The sequence below is a fragment of the Stylophora pistillata genome, chromosome 7, assembly GCF_964205215.1.
Source record: "Stylophora pistillata chromosome 7, jaStyPist1.2, whole genome shotgun sequence".
NCBI classification, from domain to species: Eukaryota; Metazoa; Cnidaria; class Anthozoa; order Scleractinia; family Pocilloporidae; genus Stylophora; species Stylophora pistillata.
Window position 1 is genome coordinate 29,655,640 of NC_142525.1, and position 24,990 is coordinate 29,680,629.

Genomic DNA, 24,990 nt, shown 5'->3' on the forward strand with positions numbered 1-24,990 from the left:
CCGGGCTGGCCCTGTTAGCCGGGCTGATTTCTTTTGTTTTGGTGTTCGCCAAAGCGTGAAAACAAAAGAAATCAGCCCGGCTAACCGAGCCAGCTCGGCTCATGTAATCAGAACCTTAGATAACACTGGTAAAAGTGAGATGGGCCGATTGTTGTTAGCCTGTTCATGGTCGCCGTCTTTTGGAATCGGTATAACCTCGGCTGTTTTCCATTTTGATGGAAAAACACATGTTTGAAAGGATGTGTTAGTAATAGACGTAATTGTGTGAACGGTTGAATTTTGACAGTCTTTGATGAACTTTATTCATCTGACTTTAAAACGTTAAAATCTGCGTAATCGTGAAATATTTCCCTGTTGTAATAGTGGTATTTATAATCTTTACAGAGATTGGGTACTAGCTAGCCTCATCTTCATGTTCGGCGGGAGTTTCCCAGAAAAAGTACCCCATCCTTTTCCCCAGTAAACGAAAGCACTTCCGCCACTGAATCTGCGTAGTTTAGAGACATCTGTGATTCTCTTTTGGTAATTTACTCAGAGATTGATAAAAGCACACAGTCCTTGCATTTGTTCTCTTTTAACATGAGTTATTCGAGAACATACAGAAATTCAAACGGTGTCGGCGCCTACAGAAGAAACAGGAACGAAGGACGAAATGAAGGTCAAGCCGCTACTGGAATCCAAGCGGAACAGCCACAACAAGAAGAAACGGCTGCACCGAGCTTAGAAAGGCAAGTTCTGTTAGAGAAAAATGATTTAGACCCCTTGCATTAGAATGTATCAGTATACGAGTCAGTAATGGAGTTAGTAGAATATTGTTTAGTTATCAACGCCGTGAATCGATCGAATAGAGAACCGCCCCTTCAACGAACTTCTTCAACTATAAATATTGCAATTTACCCCAACACTTATAACAATTTTGTTTGATATGTTTGAATTCGAGAAACCATCCTTTTGAAGTATACACCGTTGAATCTTGTGGTTGAATTTTAGTATGGGAAATTCACGCTGAAATTAAGATTGACGATTGTGATTTGTTTCCAATTCGCTTTCGATCGAGACAATTGCCTTTAAGCTTTCATCTATCATCGATTGCTTGGAATTGCAAGTTTTAAAGGTTGTCAATTTTCAACATTCACCTTAGGGTTAACAGGAGAGACGGATTCACCATGTTTAGACCAGACGAAAAGAAAAGGGCTCATTTGACGGAAAGTATGCTTTTTTAATTGATTGCCCCTAAAAATATTATCTGCATGTAAAGAATAAGAAAGACGGTAGGTTTTGAGCTCGGTAAAGAAATATAGAAAGATGTTTTTTCGTCTTATGACGAGCGCGGGACAAAGAAATAAATTCTGAGTTCCTATGAGGGACACCCCATTCCCTCACCTGTAAAATTTTTAAGAACTGCAATTGTCTCTATAGGTTTAAATTTGATTCAGTTAAGAGCAATCAATACAACTCAGTTCAGTCCATCTAGAGAATCTGGAAAAGGTAAACACCAGTCCATTCTAAACTGGGTTTACAACTTTTAATGCAGTGGCAAGACAGGAAGAAGAACAGGCCAATGCTCACAGAGAGGCCAGACGTGTTCGGCGTGTTCATGAAAGACCAGCCCGAGTGGGTGGTTCAACTGGCTACAACACTGTCATAAACCAGAAACAGAAGGCTGTTACATCAGCAAGTAAAGGGCTAGAAATGCAGGTGATTGCCTCAGATATTACTGTACAAGAAAGTTAGAGGTGTGGTTATAAGAATGGCATGCATGATGAGTAGAGGTTATCCCATCCCAGTTTTTGTAGCACAGTTTGACCAGGGGTATTCTGTCTCCTTCTGATTGAGATGCTTTTTCATAAGAGGTAACTCTCAGTCTTAGAATGTGTTTTCTATGTCACGGACCATGAGTAACACTCGGGTGGAGTGAGGCACCTAGTGAGTAAGTCTCCTTCTAGATAACTTAATGAGGGGGGCTTTGGGATTTTCGGTTTTCAGTGTTTTTTTAATCGGTTTTTGGACCAAAAAGGTTCGGTTTTTGGGTTTTGATGTTCAGAGCAGTTTGCGGATTTTACGTGATTTTGCATTCAGTTTTTGGTTTTCACGAAAACTCTGATACGGTTTTCGGTTTTTCCTTTTTGACCCCTTTAAAGATGAAAATGTGCCTGTTTTGTCAGGTTTGCATGCGGTTTTCGGTTTAGCTGCCTTTTTTTGTCGGTTTTTCAGTTTTGGCATTTTTTTTCTCTGGTTTTGCAGTTTCCCAGTGGCCTCAATGCCCCCCTCCTTAACACTGCAGTTACCTCTACAAGGGCTCAATCTCTGATTATTGCAGGGTTTGACACTAAAGTTTTCAACTTACCAGCCAATTGGCTAGTGACATCTTAGATTTTACAACAATTCAGTTTATTTACTAGCCAAACTGGCTGGTAGAAATCAAAAACCACTAGCAAGAACTGAATTTCTACTAGTCTGTGGCTAGTGGGCTACCGTTAGTGTCGCGCCCTGTATTGGAGGTCCAGCCTCCCTCCTCTCCAGCTCAACAAGAATTAGTGTACATATAAGTGTACTGTGAGATGCTTGACATTAATTGCTTCCCTTGGAAGTGTTTACTCAGGGTTCAGGGGAATGGGATATTTGTGAGGTCCTGCTTGTTCAAGCTTGTGGTGGCCATTTTGGAGGAAAAAAATTGGGCACTGACTTCTGAAGGACAGGGAAACATAGATAGGAGCATTAGCAATGAATATTTGCTTTTCAGTGTTGGTTTGTTTTTTTGCCAGTGGTAATGTCATCACATTTATGTTTGTTATTTTTAGAAAAAACGAGAGAAATGGCAGCAAGAAAAGCGGGAAAGGGAAGAGAGAGAACTACAAGAGAAGAAGGCAAAAGCTAGGGCTCAGGTAGCCAGAGTGGGGTGTGAAATATTCAGAGCTTTCCTAACACTGCACACTCTTACCTAATTATGCACTTTCTCCATACTATTCTCTACACATTTCCTAAGGTGTTGACAAGGATAATTTGATTTACAGTCAAGAGTTTTTTTAGTTTGGTGATCATTTCCATTATTCTAACTTGTGACCTAAATGTTTGTCTTTGGGGGTGAAATTAGATGCTGGTCACTTTTGGGGTTCAATGGTTAACGACTTATAATTAATTAACTGCAGTTTACAGAGATTAGAAACTTTCCATGAACATCCTAATTGCAATGTGTCCTTCATTTCAATTGATTTCCTAAACAAAATACTCTTAACTTTGCTTGTTCTTTCTGTTTCCTAGCTTCATTTATGAGTATCTTGCCTGTGTCAGACTATTATATTAAAAAAATTTAACAGATTTTGTAAATATAATTGTTGTTCAATACTGAATCCTTTCTAATGTCTTCTACTGAAGTCAGAAAGAAATGAAGTTCTGAGGGCTGTTAGAGCCGAGGAAGCCATGGAGCGACACAGGGATGAACACAGATGGTATAATTGTAATTAATTATTTCATTTATGATGAAAACAATTAAGGAATATAGTATATATATCTTATTAACCAAGCGCGAGGGCCGTACTGGGAGAATATCGGCCTGAAGTCTTGACAGTATGGACCGAGTGCAGCGAGGTCTGTACAAAAAAGACCGAGGGCCGATATTCTTCCAGTGCGGTCCCAAGCAAGCTTGGTTAATAAGAGATTTATTATACGACTGAAGTTCAAAGGGACACAAGTGCGGTATCATTCGGGACCATTTGGGACAGTGCCCGGTCCAATACTTAGAGAATATTGGACTGGCAATAGAGCATTTTGATTGGTTGATTTTAGTTATTGGCCCTCTGACTGCCCGAGTCGTGTAATAAATAGTCATTGTGTTTAATGTATATTTATGCCATTTTGTTATTTTATCATTCACAGGAAGAATCAAGAATTTCTGGATAAACTGGAGAGGGGCAGCCATTACAGATATGATCATTACTAATGGAAGGTACAAAATCAAATGGTTAGACAGCAGCTACATTCTTATTGAGATGTATAGATTTCAAATGTAAATGAAACCCTAAAATGTATATGGTATGTTTTCAGGCAAATTAACTGTCAAAGGATCATGGTGAAGATTTGGCATGGGTCCCACTAAAGTACTCAAACTCATGACCAGTTTCATGGTTTAATGCCCCCCCCCCCCCCGTTATGCTTACAAGTGACTTGTATACTGCCGTTAACCATTTGATCCCTACGAGTGACCAGCATCCAATTTCTTCTTACTACATTGCCCCCAAGTCACACATTAACTCTCCCATGAGTGATCAAGACAGAATTTCTCCTTACATTATCAATACAATTTTAAGAAGACAAGTGATGAGAATAAAGAAAAATATCAAGTAGGGAATTACTAATTGATCAGATACCAAATTCTCCAAAGTAACATTGTAAGAATTGTATAACAGAGAGTAGAGAGAATTACTTATGAGATCTCGGAAGTGAAAGGGTTAAGGTCACAAGAATTAAGGAAATTATCACCAACTAAAGAAGCTCTTGACTTTTAAAACAAATCTCCCTGTTAGCACCTCAGAAAATGTATGGAGGACAGTATTTTTTAAATTATTTTTTTAATAATTTTTTTAATATAGACTAGTGAGCAGCACTTCTGCAAACAGCAGTTGTAAAACTTTTTTATTTTCTGATGTGTTTCGTCTAAATGTTGTAGACATCTTCAGGGGTTTTTTTTTTATTTTTTAATTAATTTGTTAATTTTTTAAATATAGACTTATATATGAGCAGCACTTCTGCAAACAAGAGTTGTAAAACTTTTTTATTTTTGCTCCGACGAAGGGCTAACACTCAAAACGTCAGCTTTTATAATCGTAACAGTGGCCAATTTACCATTTCAACTTTGTTGATATATTCAAACTATTTTGTTACCCCCACCGACACCGCCCCAAACAGTTTCTTTAGAAACTATCAGCCTTTATTCTTTTTTATTTTCTGACGTGTTTCGTCTCACTGTCGTAGACTTCTTCAGGGAGTTTAACGAGTATAACTAAACCCCTGTATTTATAAGCCAAAGTTACGGGAGCCAATGACCATGGAGGCTTGGTCAGACTTACAAACAGGAACAGGCAAAGTTGTGAAAAATTTTTAATTTAAAACGTGTAAGGCAAGGTGAGAAAAATAATTTAAAACTGTGGCCCCCAAAATATTTTTCTCACCTTGCCTTACACGTTTTAAATTTTTTACAACTTCACCTGTTCCTGTTCGTAAGTCCGGCCAAGCCTCTATGGTCATCGGCCCCCATAACTTTGGCTTATAAATACAGGCATTTAGTTATAATTGTAAAACTCCCTGAAGAAGTCCACGACAGTTAGTTTCAAGTGGAGACTTTGAGATGACTTAAATACACTGAGCCACTGACCTCATTGACTGTTTTTCTTTTTTTCTGTTGTTGAGTTTGAGGAGAAAAGCACATGGCACGTTTGTATTGTGTTTTCCCTTAGTTTATTACTTTCTCCGTTATCTGGGTACGGAGAACTTTGAATTGTTCTTTTGTTTATTGGATAAATTGTTTGTTAGTTAATTATTTGTTGGTTTGAATGAAACGATACAATTCAACACATGTAAAGAGTTTTGTTGTCCTCGATAACGGAGTAGAGACATTCGGTCTCTACAATGACAGACTAAAAATAAAAAGATGGAAAATAAAAAAAGTTTTACAACTGTTCACAGAAGTGCTGCTCACTAGTCTATATTTAAAAAATTGTGAAAAAAAATTGAAAAAAAAAAACCCTGATTTTTAAAACAAATCTCCCCGTTAACACCTCAGAAGAAAATGTATGGAGAACAGTATGGAGAATATACAAACTGATGTTAGGGTGTAAAAAGATTACTTCATGATCCACATCAACAGTGATTACACCCTGATTATACTCAGGTATTAAATTGTTTCAGTTCACTTTGTAACACTGATTGACCACTTCCATAAATGGCTGCCGGATTGATATTCTTTTGTTTAAATTTAAATTAGCCTTTCTGGCCTCGTTCTCCAGTTCAAAATTCAAAAGAATGCATTATCTCATGCGTGGCTAGTGAGGCTAATTTGAATTTAAACAAAAGAATATCAATCCGGTAGCCATTTATTAAAGTGGTGTATAATGTTCTTGAATGGATCTTGCAGGGTGTGAAACAAATTCAAGAGGAAGCAAAGTTATTGAAAGTCTTTCAGTGACGTGCTCAAGCCCACCTTGTTATTTTGTTTGATTGGTGCCACCATTTTATTTTCGTGGCTTGAACCTCTTTTTCATATGGTTAAGTAATAAACTTAAAGTCAAGGCCAATTAAAAGGACACTAGAGTGGTACACTCAAGCCACATACAGTTATTAAAGAGTTAGCCTTGAAGGGAAAACAAGAAATATTACACTGCATTCAATGTACTGGTATATTGAGCTTGATTACTAGCAGTCTACACACACGCCCAAAGTTCCTTCTTTGGGGTATCAAAGACCAGACTCAAGGGAAATGAAACCATCTGGTATATAACCTTGCAAACAGGCTTTCACTGGTCCATCATTTACTTGCGTACTCATTTCTTGCACCTTTTCCACACTCTCCACAGTTGAATAAAAGCCAGTTTTAGATTTTTGATGTACTGACCTATGTAGTTTAACCTTGGTTAACCTCATCATATAACTTTTTTTTGGAAAATTTACACGTACTAATGGGTTTGAAACATTGAAAATCAGACAGAAGTACAAGTTTGAATTTTATTGTTATCACTACTTCTAAGCTTTTTTACTTGAGTTATTTATATCCTCCCTACCCTAAATGCATCATGGAATGGCACTTCTTACCACAAACAAACTTATTTACCAGGAATTTAATTAAATATTTCAACATGTTATATGTATGCACAGAAAAGTAAATAATTTTGTTTAAAAAAGAATGGTGTGAGCTACTTTTGACTAGCTACTTAATTTACACAATTGTTTTCCGATGGTACAAAAAATGATCAATTCTAAAAGAAATTACAATTTCTTCTCAGTGTTGTGTCAATTAAATACTATACAGTGTATATCATTATTCCTAGTCATCAAACATTGACCTCCAAAAAAATGATTTTTCCCAAAGGGTGTCAGTTTGGTGCCAGTGGCATGACCACTTTTTGCTCCAAACGTCATAACTAGGGAGTCCTCATCTTGAAAGCCAAAGGTCTGTGGAGAAAAGTAAGAAAAGTTACAAGGCGTGTGAAATTTGAGAGAACCTTTCCCCTATACTCTTTCCTTTCCTTGCATGGCAGCCACAGAATGCCAGAAAATTAAACACTAATGACCTTTAAACATCACAGTTCCGCTGCAAAATCTCTCTTAAATACAAAGTTGAAGAGAAGGTAGTAACTACATGTAGTAAAATTAAAAAAAAAAAAAAATTGTGTAATTCAAAGCACTCCCCTAGAGTAAAGGGAATAGAAAAGTTTGTTAGTATTTTGTTAGCTGTGGTTAAAATACTGAAGTTATTGTAAGAAAGGTAATGCATGCATGGAAGCATGTTATGAAAAGGGAAAAAAAACTTTGTAGTTCTAGTAATTACAAAAAGACTTAATGTGAAGGACTAAACTTGAGCTGATTCTCTATGATCTGATGAAGCTCATTGGGGTTAATTACAAAAAGACTTACTTAATGTGAAGGACTAAACTTGAGCTGATTCTCTATGATCTGATGAAGCTCATTGGGGTTAATTACAAAAAGACTTACTTAATGTGAAGGACTAAACTTGAGCTGATTCTCTATGATCTGATGAAGCTCATTGGGGTTAATTACAAAAAGACTTACTTAATGTGAAGGACTAAACTTGAGCTGATTCTCTATGATCTGATGAAGCTCATTGGGGTTAGGAAGGCGACCAGACTCGAGTTTGGACCAAATCGGCATATCTGAGAACAGAATGGAAACGAACTTCACATCTTGACTTAAATGAGAATGCAACTGCAATTTTCTGAGGCAAAGTTTTGGAAACTTGTACATACCATTTAGTGAAACTTCAAAAGCTCCAGTGGATATTAACTGCCCTTCAATCATATTTGTGACAAAAAATATTAGGATGCAGGCATACATCTGTGAAAAAATAAAATTAAACCCTCGTGACTTTCAGCTTTCAACAGTCATTATTGAAAATGTTCTGTTAAATAGTTACTTAGTTCAGGTGTGCATGTTTTTTTTTTTTTTAAGTCAAGGATCACAAGTTAAGCTACAAATTAGCCTGATTGATCATCCACGCACACAGTTCATACAGGGGGCATGGTGGTAGCATAGAAAGAAAACTATAATCAGAATGTATACAGCTGTATCTGTTTGGTCAAATGTGACAATTTCTGTCTGCGAAAGGTGTCACAAGCCTGGAAATCATGATGGATGGAGGGATGGAAAAAGATTGGATCAATCATACAGCAGACAGTGTTTTCTAGAGAAATTTTAATAGCCAGCCATAAAAAAAGCACTAGCCCACAGATGGTCTTACTTTAAACGTCTTGTTCAATTAGCCCATGAATGAGAAACAAAATTGATGAAATCAGTAAAAATGTTGGGTGCTAGTGCTTCCTGAGAATACTGAGCCAAGCATGCTCTGCAAAGTTCCAAAAAGGTTAAAAGAAAAACACACGATTGAGAACTTTCTGCACAGTGTTCTGCTCAGTGAAGAACACCCAGACTATTCAAAGAATCTTGTTGCGGAGAGAGATGTGTATGTAATCCTCCAAATATGGTTTCTGATAGATTAAAAAGAATGCATCTAAATACCTTATTCTGTGTGGCCCAAATATAAGCTTGAGGTGGGTCAATATTAAGACTTTCCCATATCTGTAACCGCTCACCAAGAAGAACAATTGCCATGACTGCTAATTTAGCAATACTGAGAACACTGGCTAACATCTGACGGGGACGGGGTGGGGGATAATTGTCCCCTTCTATGCGGACCATTGGAAAGTTTTGGTGAATGAACTGCGCATACTCTTCAAACGCCTTCCTGTACCCTCAGGAATAACTAGAGAGAATAAGATAAAATAAAACTAAGGAGACAATGTGACAAAGTTTTGTCCAGGTAACAAGAATCAAATTTATTCTGCTTTTTTTCAAACATATGCTCAGCTTGAACATAGTTAATCAAGGCTTGAATAGAACACTTTCCCATTTATAATGAACACATGGTTGAGTACAGCAGCCAGAGATTAGAGTTTTCTCATCAACCATTTCAATTTTCTCCCTTATTTTAAAAGCAACTGGTAAAAGCAATTTCCAAACCAGCCAAGCAATCCTTAAACCTATTGAAATTTCAAGAATTTCGATTGATTTTAGGCAGTAATATGACGACCATTTACCTATTCCTTCCTGAAAAGGAGAACACCTTGTTCGTAAGATAGATCTACCATCAAAAATCAAATTCACAGAAATTTTTGCCAACATAACGAAGGTATACTGTGATATAATTAGTACCTGGGCAAAAAATTATTTTTAAATATCAATCTTTTCGTATTCAATCAAACAAAGTTTTCTTTAAATATGATAAGGTCAATCGCTTTCTCGACACACGCAAATGCCTGTCCTGCTTTGTCAAATCTTGTCAAGTCATATTGTATGTCCTGATAAGTTCATCAAACGAGTATTAACGTTTGTGGCAAAGAAAGATCCTTCCAACTTAGAAAATAAATTCAAAAATAGCTTCCTCGGCTAAAATATAAACAAACTGTCCTTTCAAAACATTCGATCCTCGGGAAATTACTATGAGACCTTGCTATCATTTCACCAAAACTAAATAAAACTCCTTATTCTAGCGTGGTACATGCTATTTTAGCCGAGCTTTTGTTGATAGACACAACGTAGATCTTAGCAAAAAAGAAACATAAGTAGACATTAAAAAAAAAACTGGTCATGATTTACACGCAAAGATGAAGTTTGTGATATTTCTATAAACCGTCGAGTCAATCTAAGTTACGTAAACCTATTCACGGAATTCGAGGAACTCGATTATAAGTAAACCACTTACCAATACAGAAATTTGATCGTTGGTCCTGTAAATGCAGCCGCTTTTTGTAATCTGTCCATTTTATCTGGATTTGAAGCTTGGACATTTGTGGGAAAGATGATTTCTTTAACAGTCATGAGAGAGAAAACCGACAAAACGGCCGCAACGAGATACACATTCAACGCCATCTTGAAGACGGCTTCCTTTGTGACTTGCGCAATGTAAAACTCTGACGTAAGAGAGATGAAACTTGCACATTGTGATCACGAGGGAAGGACTGAGAACGAATTTGATCTGGTGGCTGTCATCCTTGCCTTCCCATGAAAACCATCCAACTCTCTTACAGAACGTGAAATTTTCGTGTGATCGTGTGTTTGTATTTTGAATAGGGACTTGTTTTTCGTGGCCATCATGAGTGGTATTTGAGAATTATTAAAAACTTTTGCACACTGGATAAGCTTGCCTAAAAAGTAGACTAGACCGATCTAGTCTTAATCAAAGATTATCCGGTGTACAAAAGTTCAGATATTTCTATGCTGATTCTTCCCCGGATAGATGAAATTCCTAGATAGTAAGATTTCATAAATTTTAAGTGAATATGCTACGTGCAGTTCCTGAAGTCATTTACACATGCATTCTCACCTATGCATTTGCCCAAAAAAATTAAATTCGCAAATGATTGTGTTACACAACTTTACCTCCGGTATGTGCACCTTTTGTTCGGGAATGCGTGTTTTGCGATTGTCTTTCAAAGCTTTCGTTCCAAAATCATCAAAATATTTTAAAAGAAATATTCTAAAGCTTCTTAGAGTTTGATTGTATATAATTTTTAATGAATAATCATAGCTCTTACCGCAGTAGTTATAAGTCAGAGCCCACGATGTTTTCAGACGAAACACTTACGCTAACTGATGCTATATAGCATGCGCAGATAAGCGTTCGCGAAAAAATCACTGGGTTTCTCGTTTTGCCCCCGAATTTCAAAACTGTTCAATGTTTCCGAAATGTTTAATTCCGATTTTATCGGAAACTGACCACCGTTATCTTTGAAATTTCCTGGATGTGACAGATTTTTGCTCAAAAACCATGAGTTATCCAAACGAAGATCGACATGAACGTGATGTCGTTGGCGGCCAGTCTCGGAATCCTTCCCAAGACGGAGAAAAACACGACAAATCTAAAGTTTTGAACGCCAGTCCAGGAGGTATTCAGTTTTCCGTCTTGTCTGTGTAGTATTTTTTCTAATATTTCCTAGCATGAAGATTGCCATCCAATTTAATCGTTTCAGCGAATACGTAGTTGTCTTGAAATCGAACAGACTCCGTATAAACACTCATCGCATTAACCATATTTGAAATTTGTAACAAGATTTGATATGGTCGAATTCCCCAGTCGTTCAGGATCCCTCTCTGTATTTGAACATCCTGGTCGATTCCGAGCATGCCTGTGTTTTTATATTTGCTATTCAGGTTTTCATCTGAGAACAATTTCTTGAATAGCCGAAGACGTATCCGTCATCCAATAATTAACCGTAAATTTGCTAGTTAGCATCGCTTAATATTTCCCTAATCAAAGCGACACACACACGTGGTTCCTTAGGCAAAGTATGTCAGCAGTTATCACTTGAAGGCAGATTAGAACATTGCTCCTCCATTTTATAGAAATTGTAACGAACAGTGCTCAGCAGTTATTAGTCCACTCTATCAAATTCGTGTTCATGTAACGTGAAAAGAAGTATTATTTCATATCCTTGTCTTAGTATCTTAATATTTTGATCTGAATAATTGTTTACTGGTTGCTGCATAAGTATTTAGAACTTAATAAGTATTTCGGCAGCATTGAAATTTTGCAAATGTAGCTGTGTGTGTGTTTTTTTTCAATTTATAAATGTTGTTCAAATAAATCACTTCCTCCAGGTGATTTTTAACCCCTCCACCTCCAAAACCTGACAACGAATTCTGCTAACTGATGAGAATAGATTTAATTGCTGTCCATTCCCTGAGAATGTGGTGTTACATCAAGAGTGTCTTTTCAACAGTTTATAAAACTGCAAAGATCTATTATTTATCATTTTATCACCCCCACCCCCACCCCTGGGAGTCAAAGGTTTAACACTTTCACCCTCTATCATGACCAGTGATTGATTTCTCGTTATAGTATCAATACATTTCCATGTATAAGAGTAATGAGAAAATAGAAAGCTATCACTAAAGGGTACTAAAGTTCTTAGAGCCAAAATTTTTAAGAATTGTGTGGCACACATCCATAATGGTTCACCTGCATGGACCCCCTTATTCTCCAGGTAGCGCAGAGGTACTGAGAGAGGAAAGTATCTCTCTCAAGAACCTCTCTAAACGGTTTGAACCTGTAGTCTTTTAAACTGAGTTCCACTAACCCAGCCAATAGGACACTGAATTTTCACATTTTTATTTTGTACAGTACATACACCTAAAGATATTTACTTTCAGTGCATTATCCACCAATCCACCAAGTTTAGTATTTCTGTTAAATTATTTCCTTTCAAAACATTTTTTGCGTCAATCTAATACTGGACATTCTTTATTGAATTAAGTTCCAATGACAGGCCCAGAGAGTGGAAGTTATCACAGAGCACATGTTGATCAAGCAAGTATCAAGGTTTGCTGAAAGGAGTTTTTGAATCTTTAGTTAATGACATTGTCAATTTTTATCAGCCTCTCCTATTCATTATAGAAGGCCTTCAAGTAGGGACACTGCCTCCACAAATGTGTGACAAATGGATTTATAGAAAGCTTTTTTGTAGCACAGCTCTATTGCTGTATTTCTGTGTAATTTACAGAGTTTCCAGCTACAAAATCAGGACTGAGTAACAGTCAAACTCTCATGGAGTACTTTAAATTTTTCTTTATCTCTCACATTTGATAAATGATTGGTATCTCTTTTCACTTACATGTAGACTTTTTTTTTTTTTTAAATTTTTCTCGCATAGATGGGAAAACCTCTTCAGAATCGTCCTATAGCTCCAGCTTCAGGCTCTATTGGAATGATCCCTAGTCACCTTGCACCGGGTCTTGTTGCTGGTGCTGTGCCAGGATTTAGTGCTGGCCATCCTTTGATTGCTTCAATGATGAGGATGCCTCAGCCGGCTTTCTCACATGTCCCAGTGGGAGCTGCTGCAGGGGCACTTGCTGGCGTGACGCCCAGGAGTACTTCTTTACGTACCCCAGCAATGCCAGCTGCAGTGAAACCTATGGGACTTAACAGTCAAGCTCTTAGCAGCGGACAGTCACAGTCGCATGCTCCAGTAACAACAGGCACCTCCCGTCCTTCATCCCCTGGGACATCTTCCCATCTAGCTACTGTCGCAGTCTCCTCATCTTTGCATCAGCCTGCAGTAGAACACAAGTCAGGTGAAATGCGAGAGGCAAGACCAGGTTTGATGACTGATTTGGCAAGAAGAGGTGCATCACCCACAGTTCAGTCGGTGACAACAGCGCATCCACCTGCTTCTGTTGGTAACAAAGTCATCTCTATTGTCCCATCAGCACCTCTCTCACAGAGTCATCAAGTACCAAAACAGTCTGCTCCCACAGTGTCGTCACACCATCCCATTTCTGTACATGGCAGTGGACCAGTTACAGGTGCAGGGACATCTGTCAGCAGCGCCATTTCTCACATGCCATCAGCTGCTGTTGGCATGTCCGGTCATTCTCAACCGTCTAAAATGGTCCCGTCAAACACAGTCAGTGTGACGCCTGCTGTGTTGACAACAACAGCAAGAATTTATACTCCACCTCATATGGCATTTACGGCTCCAAGGCAACCACCGATCTCAAGCTCAGAATCTACCATGGTATGTACAATATTTTACTCCAGGCAGAAGTTGGTTTAAAGAACAGCAATATTAATGTTTTGTCAAGTCTTTCAGGCTGATCTTTGCAAATCATTTGCTGCTTCCTCTAGGCAAATCTTTGATTATTCTTTCCTCAACCTGGATTTTTGGGGCGTGATATATAAAGGCTCATTGGGTACATGTATGTGTCCCCCAAAATCCCTGTTATTTTTACTGTTATTGTTATTGTTATTGTTATTGTTACGCTGCCAGTTGGCAGCTTCATGATGATTCTTCTGCTACTACGGTTGTCATGAGATTCCAAGCTTCAGGGCAGTACTCTTTAGCTTACAATCTTTTTGTGATTTGTACTTTTCTACCTGGATAGATCAGTTTAGTTTAGTTTAGTTTAGTTTAATCCATTTGCCACGGGAGTGGCAGGAGAAAGGAACAGAACTTTCGTCCCAATTGACACCTAACCCCTTTGTACCCACCATCCCACCCAGGGGAGGACATCCATCATACAGTAATCTCGTGCGTGGGAAATTAACGTCTCCTACCCCCAACCCTGCAGGAGATGGGACCTCCATTTATTCGTCCCTATCCGAGAAGACTAGAATATCTAACCATTTCTAGATGTAATAGAAAGGTAGCAAACTCTTCTCAATTATTTTAAGACCTTGAGTGTTGGTCCGGCTGGGGCTCGAACCCTCGACCTCCCGCACAACAGTCCAGCGCACTATCCATTGGGCTAACTGGGCAGCGGTTAGCCACCCAGTTCTGGTTTCTTTCTCCTGAAACCCAGTTGGTACAGTCCTCTCACCAATTTAACACTCAAAAATTCTTTAGACACTTTTTGTGCAAGCTACCTTGGCTTCATAGTGTGCTACTGGTAATTGGTATTTTTTAAATAATTTTTTCTTAGAATCCAGCAGCAGATCACGCAAGGTTGAGCAAATCAAGTGGGACAGCATCACCAGCAACAGTGTCTTCTCACCATAACAGCACCATTTCCACAGTTCCTCAGATGGCTGGGGCTTCTCTTAACTCAGGTTCCATTTTTCCTAATCTTGTTTTGGCTATTTTTGCATTTGGTTTTCATGAAATATAAATTAAATTAAATTATTTTCACTTTGTACTAGTCAGTGCAAGTCTTTCCTCACTGTTCAAGAAACTCACAAATAGTGACATGATTTTGTGTTGTTTTTTTTTTTTTTTCCGGTTTTCAGTAGTTGGAAATGAAAGTCGAATGGACAGGTAAGGAACTCCGTCTTTTTGTAGAGTGGGTATGGTTAAATTTCAGCTGGAGTTGCCTTGCTGATTCTTTGGATATATCAACAAAGTTGAAATGGTAAATTGGCCACCGTAACGATTACAAAAGCTGACTTTTCAAGCGTTAGCCCTTCGTCGGAGCGAATAGAGGAATTGTGGGTTGTGTGTGCTTTTAAAGGCAGAAAGTGGAGCTACATTATTGGTGGGAACATGGCAACGAGAAAAACAAGAATAAATTAGTGGAATGAAAAGCGTTCGTTGATCCCTGTGGGATTTAGACTGCCGGTTTGAAAGATGAGCTTTTGTTCAAGATTTTTACGGCTTTCCGTGCTAAGTGTAAGGAAAGACCATAAGTTGCTGATTCTTTGGCACACTTATCCTAGGCAAGACTATTTCACAAGTCTGAGGGGTTTGAATGTGGTCTACCACTGCCTGTAAGGCTTCTTACCACTGTCTGAATAGCCTAACAGCAGGCTCCTATGGTTGGGTTTTTTCTTACGGCTCTCTCTCCAGGTACAGTGTTTTACTTCACCATTGACAGCCACTTATGGAAAAAGTTTTTGCAACCCCAAGAGTCTTGTAAATCTTAGACCAGACTATGGTCAGGTTTTTCTTTTTGGATGAGATTATAGGGTGACAGTCATACTGGAGGCTTAAGGTTCTTTTAGACATTTCTATCAAGGCTGTCGTCACTTATCAGCATATTTGACGAACAAAGCTCTCTAGGGAGTTAACCTTATCCCAGACAGAGTTGATAGGCTCAAAAGTTGACCCTTTACCAATTCTCTATCCATTTACTTTTTTTTTTTTGTACTCCAGGGCCCATCAGGCCTTGCCTCAGTTTCCTTATCACCATATGGCTGGGATGGCAAGTCTGTTTTATCAGGATGCTCTATCTGGTGAGTGCACACTTTGCTCCACTAATCATATGATCAAATTTCAACTTCTCCCAACCAAAATTTTGAGATAAGAGGTGCCGCTTATATCTTGTATATCAGTAATATCTTCTGGTTCAAATTCCATTCTCCCATGTGTTTAGTGATGGTGGAGTATGATAGTGGGTTTGATACAAAGAAGAACTTGAAACATTTATGAACTAATTGCTTTGATCTTTTGTTTCTTTTTTTGTGTGATGACTAGGAAAAGATAGCGGATATGTATATATATATATTTTTTTCAATTTTGCATGGCTGAAATTGCAAAATTTGAAAATTTGAAAATGTTTAACAAGAATTGCCTTTTATTTTTCCAATCGGTGGTTGGCGAAAGCATTCTAACTACATTTTTATGATGTCACAGTGCATCCAGGGCTTCATCCACAATATCACCAACCAGCCTTTGGCCCAATGCAGTCTCTTGCCAGATCACAGGGTGTGGTCACGTCCGCCGCGGCAGCTGCCGCAGCTGCGGGAGTGAACCCTATGCAGATTATGGATCATCCAAGGCTGATTTTCCAACCCTCTGCAGCACTCGGTGTCGGAGGTGGGTAGTCTGTGAACGCATTTACTTTTAGAGACCTTAGGTGGGATATCTGTGAACGCACTTTCGTTTCATTAAAATTGTCGCGGTAGAAAAAAAAAATACAAATATGGAAATAGAGAGAACTTCGGAAGGCAGTGGGATTTCTAATTTTGAAGACACAGGCATGTAATTGTGGGATTTTTGGACAGTTTGATATGCAGACTGTCTATTTCAAAAGGTTTGCTTGTTAAACTGGAGGGTAAAGTTTGCCATCCAAAAGCCGTTTCTCCGACAAGTCTCAATTGATTTCAGAGTATTGTCCACGATAAACTGGTCAGGAAACAACGTGTGATTGCGAACGACGCGATAAGAGCGCGAAAGGGAAAAATGTGGGAGGCTTGGGTCAGTTCGCGTTCTCTACGTTACCCGACCCGACCCGTTCCGAACCAAACTTCCCTCGTTTACAACGACACGTCGTCAGGCCTCGTTGCGCAGTATTTTGACCTTGCGGTTCAGTGTAAGGAAACTACCAGTTTTAGAAAATATTGATATCTTTTTTAACAAGAACGTCGAAAATTTGGTATCGTTGCTATGAAACCTAGAACCTATAAAATGGCCGAAGAATAATTGCACCTCATGTACACGTTACAACAGTTTTCAATTGAGTGTCGATAGTGATCCAGATTGCGTTGGTTTTAAGTTACTTTGCCCTGTGATTGGTTCAGAAAACTGACTCCTTCCTATCAACCAATCAGATGCAAAACTAAAAACAAACGCGACTTGGTCGCCCGCGTTTCCCCGCGCTTCAAGCAGTTTGCTTGTTTTCGCTCGGAGTTCTCATTGGTTAATGATGATTAAGCCTTTGTTCTGATTGGTCACTTTGATTGCTTGTTTTCACTCCGAGTTCTCATTGGTTTATGATAATTTAAACCTTTGTTCTGATTGGTTTTTCGACACTCGGTTGAACACTTCTCCTGATCAACAATTCTGATATTTGAAGGTGTAGTCTGATCGTCCGGGTGAGTGTAGTCCTGAGAAGGACTGTTGTCGGTGGTAGTGACTGATGTTTCGACAACCTGTGCGGAAGTCATCATCAGAGTCAAGTCAATGATTGTTGTCAGTAGAATGTTCTTATTCCAGTTAGTGTGAAATGATCGGTTGGTTTTGCCGTGATGTTATTGGCTGTAAGACTCAAGTGACGTAAGTTGGTCGTGATTGGTCTGTTTCGATCTGTCGGTAAAGTTAGGTCGTTCTTTTTCGGTCGTTTGTGATCTTTATGTCGTGAATGAGTCGTTTGTATGGAGCGGGTAGTTGTTGACATCTGTTTAGGGGAGTTTGTTCTAAGTTAGTAAACCAGCTTTCCAGAGTCAGTCGTTGAAAATAGTCAGTGCTGTAGGTTAGGCATTGCGCAGAGTCCCAGTCAATGTTGTGGTTGGTAAATCGATGGTGTTCAGCAATGTGATTGCTGATATCACCTTTCCTCGTCGCCCGTCTGTGTTCAGTCAGTCTTGTTGTGAGGTTTCTGCCAGTCTCACCGATGTAGGAGGCTTGGCAGTCGGAACAATTGATTTTATAAAACGTTCCCTGTCTGTTCCTCGGTTCGTCTTTGTCTTTAACGTTGGTTAGTAACTGACGTAGTGTGGTGATGGGTTTGTGGGCGACGCGGATATTGAAGGGTAGTAAGATGCGCGAGATGTTTTCAGACATGCCTTTTATGTACGGTACGGTTGCTGTAGTCGTAGGGGTTGCGGTGTCGTTTGTTTCGGTAGTGGTAGTGGGTCGGTGAGTGTTTCGTCGGATGAAGTCGTTGTTGTAGTTGTTCTTCGTAAAAACACGGTGAAGGTATTTGTTCTCGTCGGATAAGCTGTCTGTCGAGTCGCATACTAGTTGTGCGCGTCGTGTTAGAAACAGACCAGTCACGACCGACTTACGTCACTTGAGTCTTACAGCCAATAACATCACGGCAAAACCAACCGATCATTTCACACGAACTGGAATAAGAACATTCTACTGACAACAATCATTGACTTGACTCTGATGATGACTTCCGCACAGGTTGTCGAAACGTCAGTCATTACCACCGACAACGGTCCTTCTCAGGACTACACTCACCCGGACGATCAGACTACACCTTCACATGTTACCCTCGGGTTCAAGCCATTTACTGCAATTCTGCTATTAAGCTTCAGGTATAGCAAACTTAACAGGGACAGATACGCCAGCTAGTGCTGGTATTATGGACATCAGTGGTGCAATTGCTGGTACGTACAGTGTTCCAATCTTCAATGTCCCTCCTTCAGCCGGAATTCAGGCCACACAGCTGGCAGCTCCTAATCCCAATGCGACATCTCCGCGGCCGAGCATTCTTCGAAAGAGAACTTCAGAAGGGTAGGTGAAATAGAGAGCTATCGCTTTGATGTTTCTTTCGATCGTTTGGTGTCACGACCAGGGGCACACCTTTCAATAGCCTGAAGGTCTCTTTTTGAAGCAATGTTATAGGCGGCGAGACTCAGACTTGTAGCGTTCGTGAGTTGTGACTTCAGCTTAAGTTTCTGGTTGTCAATAGAGAGCTTACTCACAAACGTTGTGAAGACGTGGACGGCAACCGGAAGTTAAAATTTCTCGTTCTTGGTGTTTACTACACCTTTTTGGTCTGCACAATTTAGTTTTAATTGCTAAAGCGGCCACCGTATGGTCGATATATTGGCATCAAAGCCGGCGCGTCAGAATTAGTTTTATTCTTCTACCGGTTGCCGCCCGCTTCTCACAAAAGTCTCTGCTTAAGCTCTCTGATGTTGTATAGAGGGAATTTCGACTGATTGCTGTATAACAAAAAGCAAGAAAATCACGACGATCTATTAGAGCAAAGGGAAATAACCTAAAAAGCTCAAGTACTTAGTTACTTTCCATAACTGATTAAAACTGATCGCTCTCTAAAAATTAATTTTCAGGATACGTAAACCTCCAAGCCAGCTGCCCTTTACCGCTGAGATGCTGGTATCGAATCAAACGGAGGCGGCAGCCAGCCCAAGATCAGACAGTACACTGTCTGCACCGCACTCCACACAGAACTCGCCCAAACCCGCAAGGTATGTATGAACAAACACTACAATGTTTATGAAGACTGTTGGAAAGCTCCGGAAAATAGCGCGTTTATTTTTTTACTCTTGGAAGTAATAACAAAGTAATTTTTTACAGTAATAATGCGTTGTCACACAGACAGGTTGGTTAGAATAAAGAAACATTTGATGACCAAGTTAATACCAAATGATCGGCACTAACATGTTTAGAAATGTTTGTAATCAGTGAGGAGATTTTATATTCAGGTCTTAGAAGTAAAAAAAGTCTTCGAGTAGGCCCTCATTTTTCGCGCTTTGGCCTGGGTGTTCTTTCGCTTCTTTTAACATGAAATTTGTGGCCGCAGTGATTCTGGAAGTCAATCGAACGAAACTGCGGCTGTGACAACAGCCAGTGTTGCTACAACAGAACAGTCAGCTGTCAATCAAACCGCTCCCATGTCCCCGAGTAAAGTCAAGCGAGAACTGTCAAGTGAGGCAGCACCCACCCCGAGTGTGGCTACCACTGCTGTTATGAACGGAAACGTTCCTGCCGCCCCTGCCGCGCCCTTACTCCCAAATGCTACAGCTACGAGCAGCGAGGCGGCCTCACCGAGGAAAAAACCACGAAAGCAAAATGTGTAAGTATGCGTATCAGGGCTCACTCGTTCAGAGAGCGGATGTTATCCTACGTCAACAAAGCCTACTTTTTTGTTTTTGTGGTTGGTTTTTTTCTTTTGCAACCCAAGAGCGTTTAATCTTTGAAAACCTCACATTTGCAGTGTCGCTACGGAAGATAAGTTTGGTAGTAACGTTAACATGGAACCTGATTCGCCAACGGATGAAGAAAAGAAAGCAAAACAAGATGAAGGTAAGAAAAATGTCCACATTACAGTCTGCTGTGTCGGTGCATTTTCCGTGGGGAAACGTAAAGGACAGCTGAGTCAAAGGCAATTAAACTTCTACTACGAAGCGGGGGGGGTGGGGGGCTGAGTAAGTCGATACACGAAAGGAAGTAGAGGGGTGGGCTAGGGAATGTTTATTTTATTCCTCGCTCTCTCCCAGTGCCAGTTTTTTCAGTTCTGTATTCGCATATATTTGTTTCTTTTTATGCTCAACAGCAGATGAAGATTTGAAGTTCATACTACTAAAGAGACCGAAAATCTCCATTGTTGCGAATTACAAGATCAACACTAAAGCCGCTCATAACCATTTTCAGCGTTATTCTGATGTCAAGGCCAAAGGTCAGTGTAACTACCTCGTGGCTTCTGTGAGTCTTCTCCCCAGCCGTTCTTTGTGATGTCATGCAAGGTTCCACTCCTCTTCTCCCCCTTTCAAGAGAGGCGGGAGGAGTGTTGCTTTACCTTTCAGAGAAAGGCTGCAAAGGAGACTGGGCCAGTGCATCTTGGTCATTTTGAGATATCATGCAACTTTCCCTTCCCTCCCCCCTTCCGCCCTCCCCCTCCCCCCTGAGAGAATCGGAAGGAGTGTCGTTCTTGTTACCTCGCGGAGAACGGCTTCGAAGAAGACAAAACCAGTGTACCTTGGTCGTTTTTCGATCAACTGGACAATCCCTGAGATAGATGTCTTGTACTGTCTTTTTCCCTTGTTAATTGAGTTACGAGATGGTATTTTGCGGAATTTTGTTTTCAGATTTAGTTAGTTAAGTGGACGAACACATTGGCCGTTTTCACGCTAGAGGACAGACAAATCGTCTGATGTGAAAACGGGACGAACAAATTTTTCGACGAACAAATCGTCTGATATTTGGCCGTCTGGAAAGACGATTTTTTGAAGACGATTTGTCCGTCGAGACGAACAAGTTGACGACAGTACGACTTAAATTCATATCAGACGGTGAAATGTTCGATTTTCTCGCCGCGAAGAAATAGGACTAGCAACAGAGCGAGGTTTTATGGGAAGTTTCAACACAGCGGAACTCAAGAAGAAGTCAGCGAAATCGACGAAGTCAGCGAAAAACAAAGCATATGGCCTTCTCGAATTCAAATTCGATGAACAAATGCCAGACGATTTGTCTTTCCAGACGATTTTTCCGTCCTCTAGTGTGAAAACGGCCATTGTTTTCCAAAATAGAGAAACTTCAAGGCTGTAAGAATAAACCAGAGCGTATTTCGAGTGAGCGTCGTTAAAACCAAAGTTATCACTTTGGCCAATCAGCAAGAAAAGAAAAAATTACAAGGAGCGAATCATAATTTAGATTTTAAACAAGCAAACTGCCAAAGCGCGGGAAAACGCGACCGACCAAAACGCGGTTGAATTTTTTTTTTGTATCTGATCGGTTGGGAAAGTGGCACGAGTTTTCTGGACCAATCACAAAACGTGTTGAAGCAAAACCGACACTCAGTTAAAAATTGCTTTGCAAGGGAATAAGCAAGGCTGCAGTAGATTCTCACGTACTTGAATTTTATTAAAGATGTGCAAGTCGTTATGTCACTCGTTGTAAGAATACTCTTAAGTAACGTTACCAAGGCTCTGCTTATTCATCGTCTGTATTTTGTTTCTCAGAAGAAAGAAAACCTTCCATACAAGAAATCGCCAGTCAGAAGGGAATTATACAAAGAGCAAACGGCTGGCGGGTCCAGCATATTGCTGGACAAATGGACGAGCTGGTGAGGAAGAATGCTGGGGTGAATCCCACTCATTAACTTGTCCCTGGGGTCTCTGGTTCCCTGAGACTCTGGGAACGAGGCTGTCTTCATTTGTCTTCAGTGACCTGTCAAACTTTTCATTCGGCCCTGAAATAAACTGCTCCTTTTTGTTTTTTTCCAGATCGCTGCAGAACAGGAAGTGTTGAAAAAGATGGGAGAGATCAGAGAAAAGATTCCTAAGATGAAACCGGGTCAAAAAACGAAATTCCAGGACGATTTAGTGATGTTAAATGAGCTACTTCAGGTGAGACAATATTCCGCTGACATTAGAGTTCCTATAATAGAAATGTTGACGCATAACTCGTATTTTGACGTTTCGGTGTAACTCGATCAAAGCAATAAAAGCACAAACAAACAACTCCCACCAAAACCATGCAGTATCGGGGTTTTTTTGTCTAGTAAGTTACAGAAAATCCTTCCTGCTTAACAAGTCCTTGAACTTTGTAAACAGGCTGCCTAACAGAGAAACTGCATTTTGAATAACCATATTCAATGGTCTTTTCTGTTTTTTCTTTTTTTCTTTTTTATTATTATTTTCAGGGTAACATTCAAAGATCACAGCTGGTTGTCGAACAGCTTGGAGATTCGCGAAAATCTATGATCAAGGTGAGAGTTATTAAAATAGATAGATAGATAGATAGTTTATTAATAACCGATTTGCAACCAAAAGTTGAATTATACGATTATTAGTAAGTCTTAATACCTACAACCACCGATCACTAAATTGTAAATCTCAGGAACTATCGCAGTCACAAATATTTTCGTCCAAGTTAATTCATCAGTTGTTAATCTCCCTGAAGATTAACTGTTGGATTAAAATGGGGCGTCTCTGGGGTTGTTCGAAGGGAGCAATAACTCGTACACACCTTTGTAATTCTTTGTAATGATGATAATGGTATAAAAATGAATGATGACGATAATAATAATAATAATAATGTTAATAATAATAATATTAATAATAATAATATTAATAATAATATTAATAATAATATTAATAATATTAATAATAATATTAATAATATTAATAATAATAATAATAATGAGTATGATAATAGTATTTTTCGTAATGTTATCACAATTGCCAGTATTTGTTGGATTTACGTTTCCGATAATTGTCTCATTTAGTCTGCGTTGGAAATTGTACTTTTCTTTTTACAGATGATAAGTTACTGCTTTCAAATAAAACAAGCAAAATTATAGATACCATAGCCGCTCACTCGGAAAGAAAAAAATGTTTTTTTTTTTTTTATGTCTGGCTAGCACGGAAGAAGACGCCGTATGACAAGATCTGAAAAGTTGTTAACTTTTTGTCAAAACATTATGCACTAGGGAGGTGATGAGAATACAGAAGCTTATCAGCGAGAGAGTGTTATCTTGATTGAACACTAGGTTCTCATAACTTATTTACAAGGAAATGTTCAGAAGCTAGGTGGGAGAATTACTGGTTATATCTTGAGGACTAATAAGTTCGTCTTCTTATTTCTCAGGTTTTAGATCACAGGCCGCGCGTAATGGATATAATTCAAAAACAGATGAACAAGCGAAATCCCAAGAAGAAGAGCCAGTAACTTGATCTAAAGCCTGGACATCTTAAGATTGAGTATATTTTGATAAACTGTACAATTCTCAAGCGATGGTTTCATGGCCGAATGCCATGAAATATCTCCTGATATAAAAAAAGAGAGACTTAATCTCTTTGTTTAACATGCGGGTCTACCAGTTTTACTTTCCTTTGAACATCCATTTAAACTTGCTTAGCTGGCAGTTTAGTATGTGATTTGAAGTGTCAAGCGAAAGGCTCAGCTACAAGCCACAGATCGTGAAATGAGCCTGTGCTTCTCCCAAACCATCTTGGAAAGATCGAAGACCGCACTCGAGAATACGACGGAAATCGAGCCAAGTCAATCGGCGGTGCCGTCAAAACGGGCAGCGAAGCCGTGAGAGGTTAAAAACCGCAAATAATGGTAACAACCCAACCGAACGTTCGCTGGTTAATTTCGCCCAACTAGCGCCCCAGAAGCTGCCTGCATCACACGCTAGCTGTCTGAAAAACAAGTCTTTTCGAAGTAGGAAGTGCCAAGATGGTTAGGCATTTTTTCTTTGGTTGTTCACGCAACGTTTCTCTGAAAACTTGCTTTGATTATGATCGACATCTCTGCATGTGAGCCGGGAAACCTCGGGCGAGTACATGAGGTCGAGGTAATTTTCCCAGAACCATTTTCCCAAGGCAACTGCACACCCACCGCTCCCCTAACCCAACAAGTGGTGATTAATGTTCTGTTTGGGGAGGGGTAGGTGCGTAGTTTATTTTCCTGGGAAGTTTTCAAGTAATTGTGTCATCCAGTTCTCCCGAGTTTCCGTAAGATTCCAAAACTATCGTCGCACCAAATAAAAATAGAGTCCATGGTAGAAGTAGCTAAGCTTAAGTTTTTAAAGGTTCTTCTTAATCCTATTTTTAATGAAAAGTAGCTTCCTACCTCACGCGTCTGTATAAACATTGTGCCGTCTTGTACATACTACATGTTGTCTGGTTAAGGTAAGGAAGAGACTGTGATTGGAGAAGAGTACAAAGTGTAAACTTATGAGTTTTATCTGATTAAAACAAAATATTACCTCTAACAATTCTAATCGAATGAACGAAGCTTATAGACACACTTATTTTTCTTGTGTTATTCGAAATTTCATCCCCGCTTAAATTATCCTCATCGATTTTCGGCAGCGAAATCAGGTATAGCTATCAGGTATTGTCCTGCA

General features: G+C 39.4%; 3 protein-coding genes across 6 annotated transcripts; 2 read left to right on the forward strand and 1 right to left on the reverse strand.

Annotated features, from left to right (window-relative positions):
* Window positions 1–326: 326 nt before the first annotated feature.
* Window positions 327–8,990, forward strand: LOC111320735 (uncharacterized). Of its 2 annotated transcripts, none has more exons than XM_088728498.1 (7): window positions 327–728; window positions 1,142–1,209; window positions 1,535–1,698; window positions 2,802–2,885; window positions 3,376–3,449; window positions 3,877–3,961; window positions 6,131–8,990. In XM_088728498.1, the coding sequence occupies exons 1-6, from the start codon at window positions 580–582 to the stop codon at window positions 3,938–3,940; spliced, it is 603 nt and encodes a 200-aa protein (XP_088584624.1). In that variant the 5' UTR covers window positions 327–579; the 3' UTR covers window positions 3,941–3,961; window positions 6,131–8,990. The 2 variants fall into 2 exon arrangements, with proteins under 2 accessions (XP_088584624.1, XP_088584623.1); XM_088728497.1 differs by having other exon boundaries at window positions 335–728; window positions 3,877–3,946.
* LOC111320737 (selenoprotein T2) lies at window positions 6,704–10,191 on the reverse strand. The gene is made up of 5 exons (XM_022923422.2): window positions 9,989–10,191; window positions 8,746–8,989; window positions 7,977–8,064; window positions 7,783–7,883; window positions 6,704–7,164 (listed from the first exon to the last, which is right to left on the reverse strand). The coding sequence occupies exons 1-4, from the start codon at window positions 10,153–10,155 to the stop codon at window positions 7,783–7,785; spliced, it is 600 nt and encodes a 199-aa protein (XP_022779157.2). The 5' UTR covers window positions 10,156–10,191; the 3' UTR covers window positions 6,704–7,164.
* A 692-nt stretch (window positions 10,192–10,883) lies between these two features.
* On the forward strand, window positions 10,884–24,858 carry LOC111320710 (uncharacterized). 3 transcript variants are annotated; one of them, XM_022923383.2, is made up of 16 exons: window positions 10,884–11,171; window positions 12,540–12,604; window positions 12,936–13,799; window positions 14,704–14,830; window positions 15,008–15,035; window positions 15,870–15,949; window positions 16,350–16,532; window positions 18,695–18,899; window positions 19,463–19,600; window positions 19,936–20,208; window positions 20,350–20,438; window positions 20,689–20,811; window positions 22,094–22,197; window positions 22,358–22,480; window positions 22,777–22,842; window positions 23,724–24,858. In XM_022923383.2, exons 1-16 carry the CDS (start codon window positions 11,054–11,056, stop codon window positions 23,802–23,804), a joined length of 2,667 nt encoding a protein of 888 aa, XP_022779118.1. In that variant the 5' UTR covers window positions 10,884–11,053; the 3' UTR covers window positions 23,805–24,858. The 3 variants fall into 3 exon arrangements, with proteins under 3 accessions (XP_022779118.1, XP_022779120.1, XP_022779121.1); XM_022923385.2 differs by having other exon boundaries at window positions 20,692–20,811; XM_022923386.2 differs by having other exon boundaries at window positions 18,701–18,899.
* The last annotated feature ends 132 nt before the right edge of the window (window positions 24,859–24,990 follow it).

What these genes read in the sequence shown, in the direction of transcription:
- LOC111320735 (XM_088728498.1), top strand. Translation starts at nt 580, where the DNA reads ATGAGTTATTCGAGAACATACAGAAATTCAAACGGTGTCGGCGCCTAC. An exon ending in GCTGCACCGAGCTTAGAAAG is followed by an intron (nt 729 to 1,141) that starts GCAAGTTCTGTT and finishes CATTCACCTTAG; the next exon opens with GGTTAACAGGAGAGACGGAT. An exon ending in AAGGGCTCATTTGACGGAAA is followed by an intron (nt 1,210 to 1,534) that starts GTATGCTTTTTT and finishes CTTTTAATGCAG; the next exon opens with TGGCAAGACAGGAAGAAGAA.
- LOC111320710 (XM_022923383.2), top strand. Translation starts at nt 11,054, where the DNA reads ATGAGTTATCCAAACGAAGATCGACATGAACGTGATGTCGTTGGCGGC. An exon ending in TTATCAGGATGCTCTATCTG is followed by an intron (nt 15,950 to 16,349) that starts GTGAGTGCACAC and finishes ATGATGTCACAG; the next exon opens with TGCATCCAGGGCTTCATCCA. An exon ending in AAACCACGAAAGCAAAATGT is followed by an intron (nt 20,209 to 20,349) that starts GTAAGTATGCGT and finishes TCACATTTGCAG; the next exon opens with TGTCGCTACGGAAGATAAGT.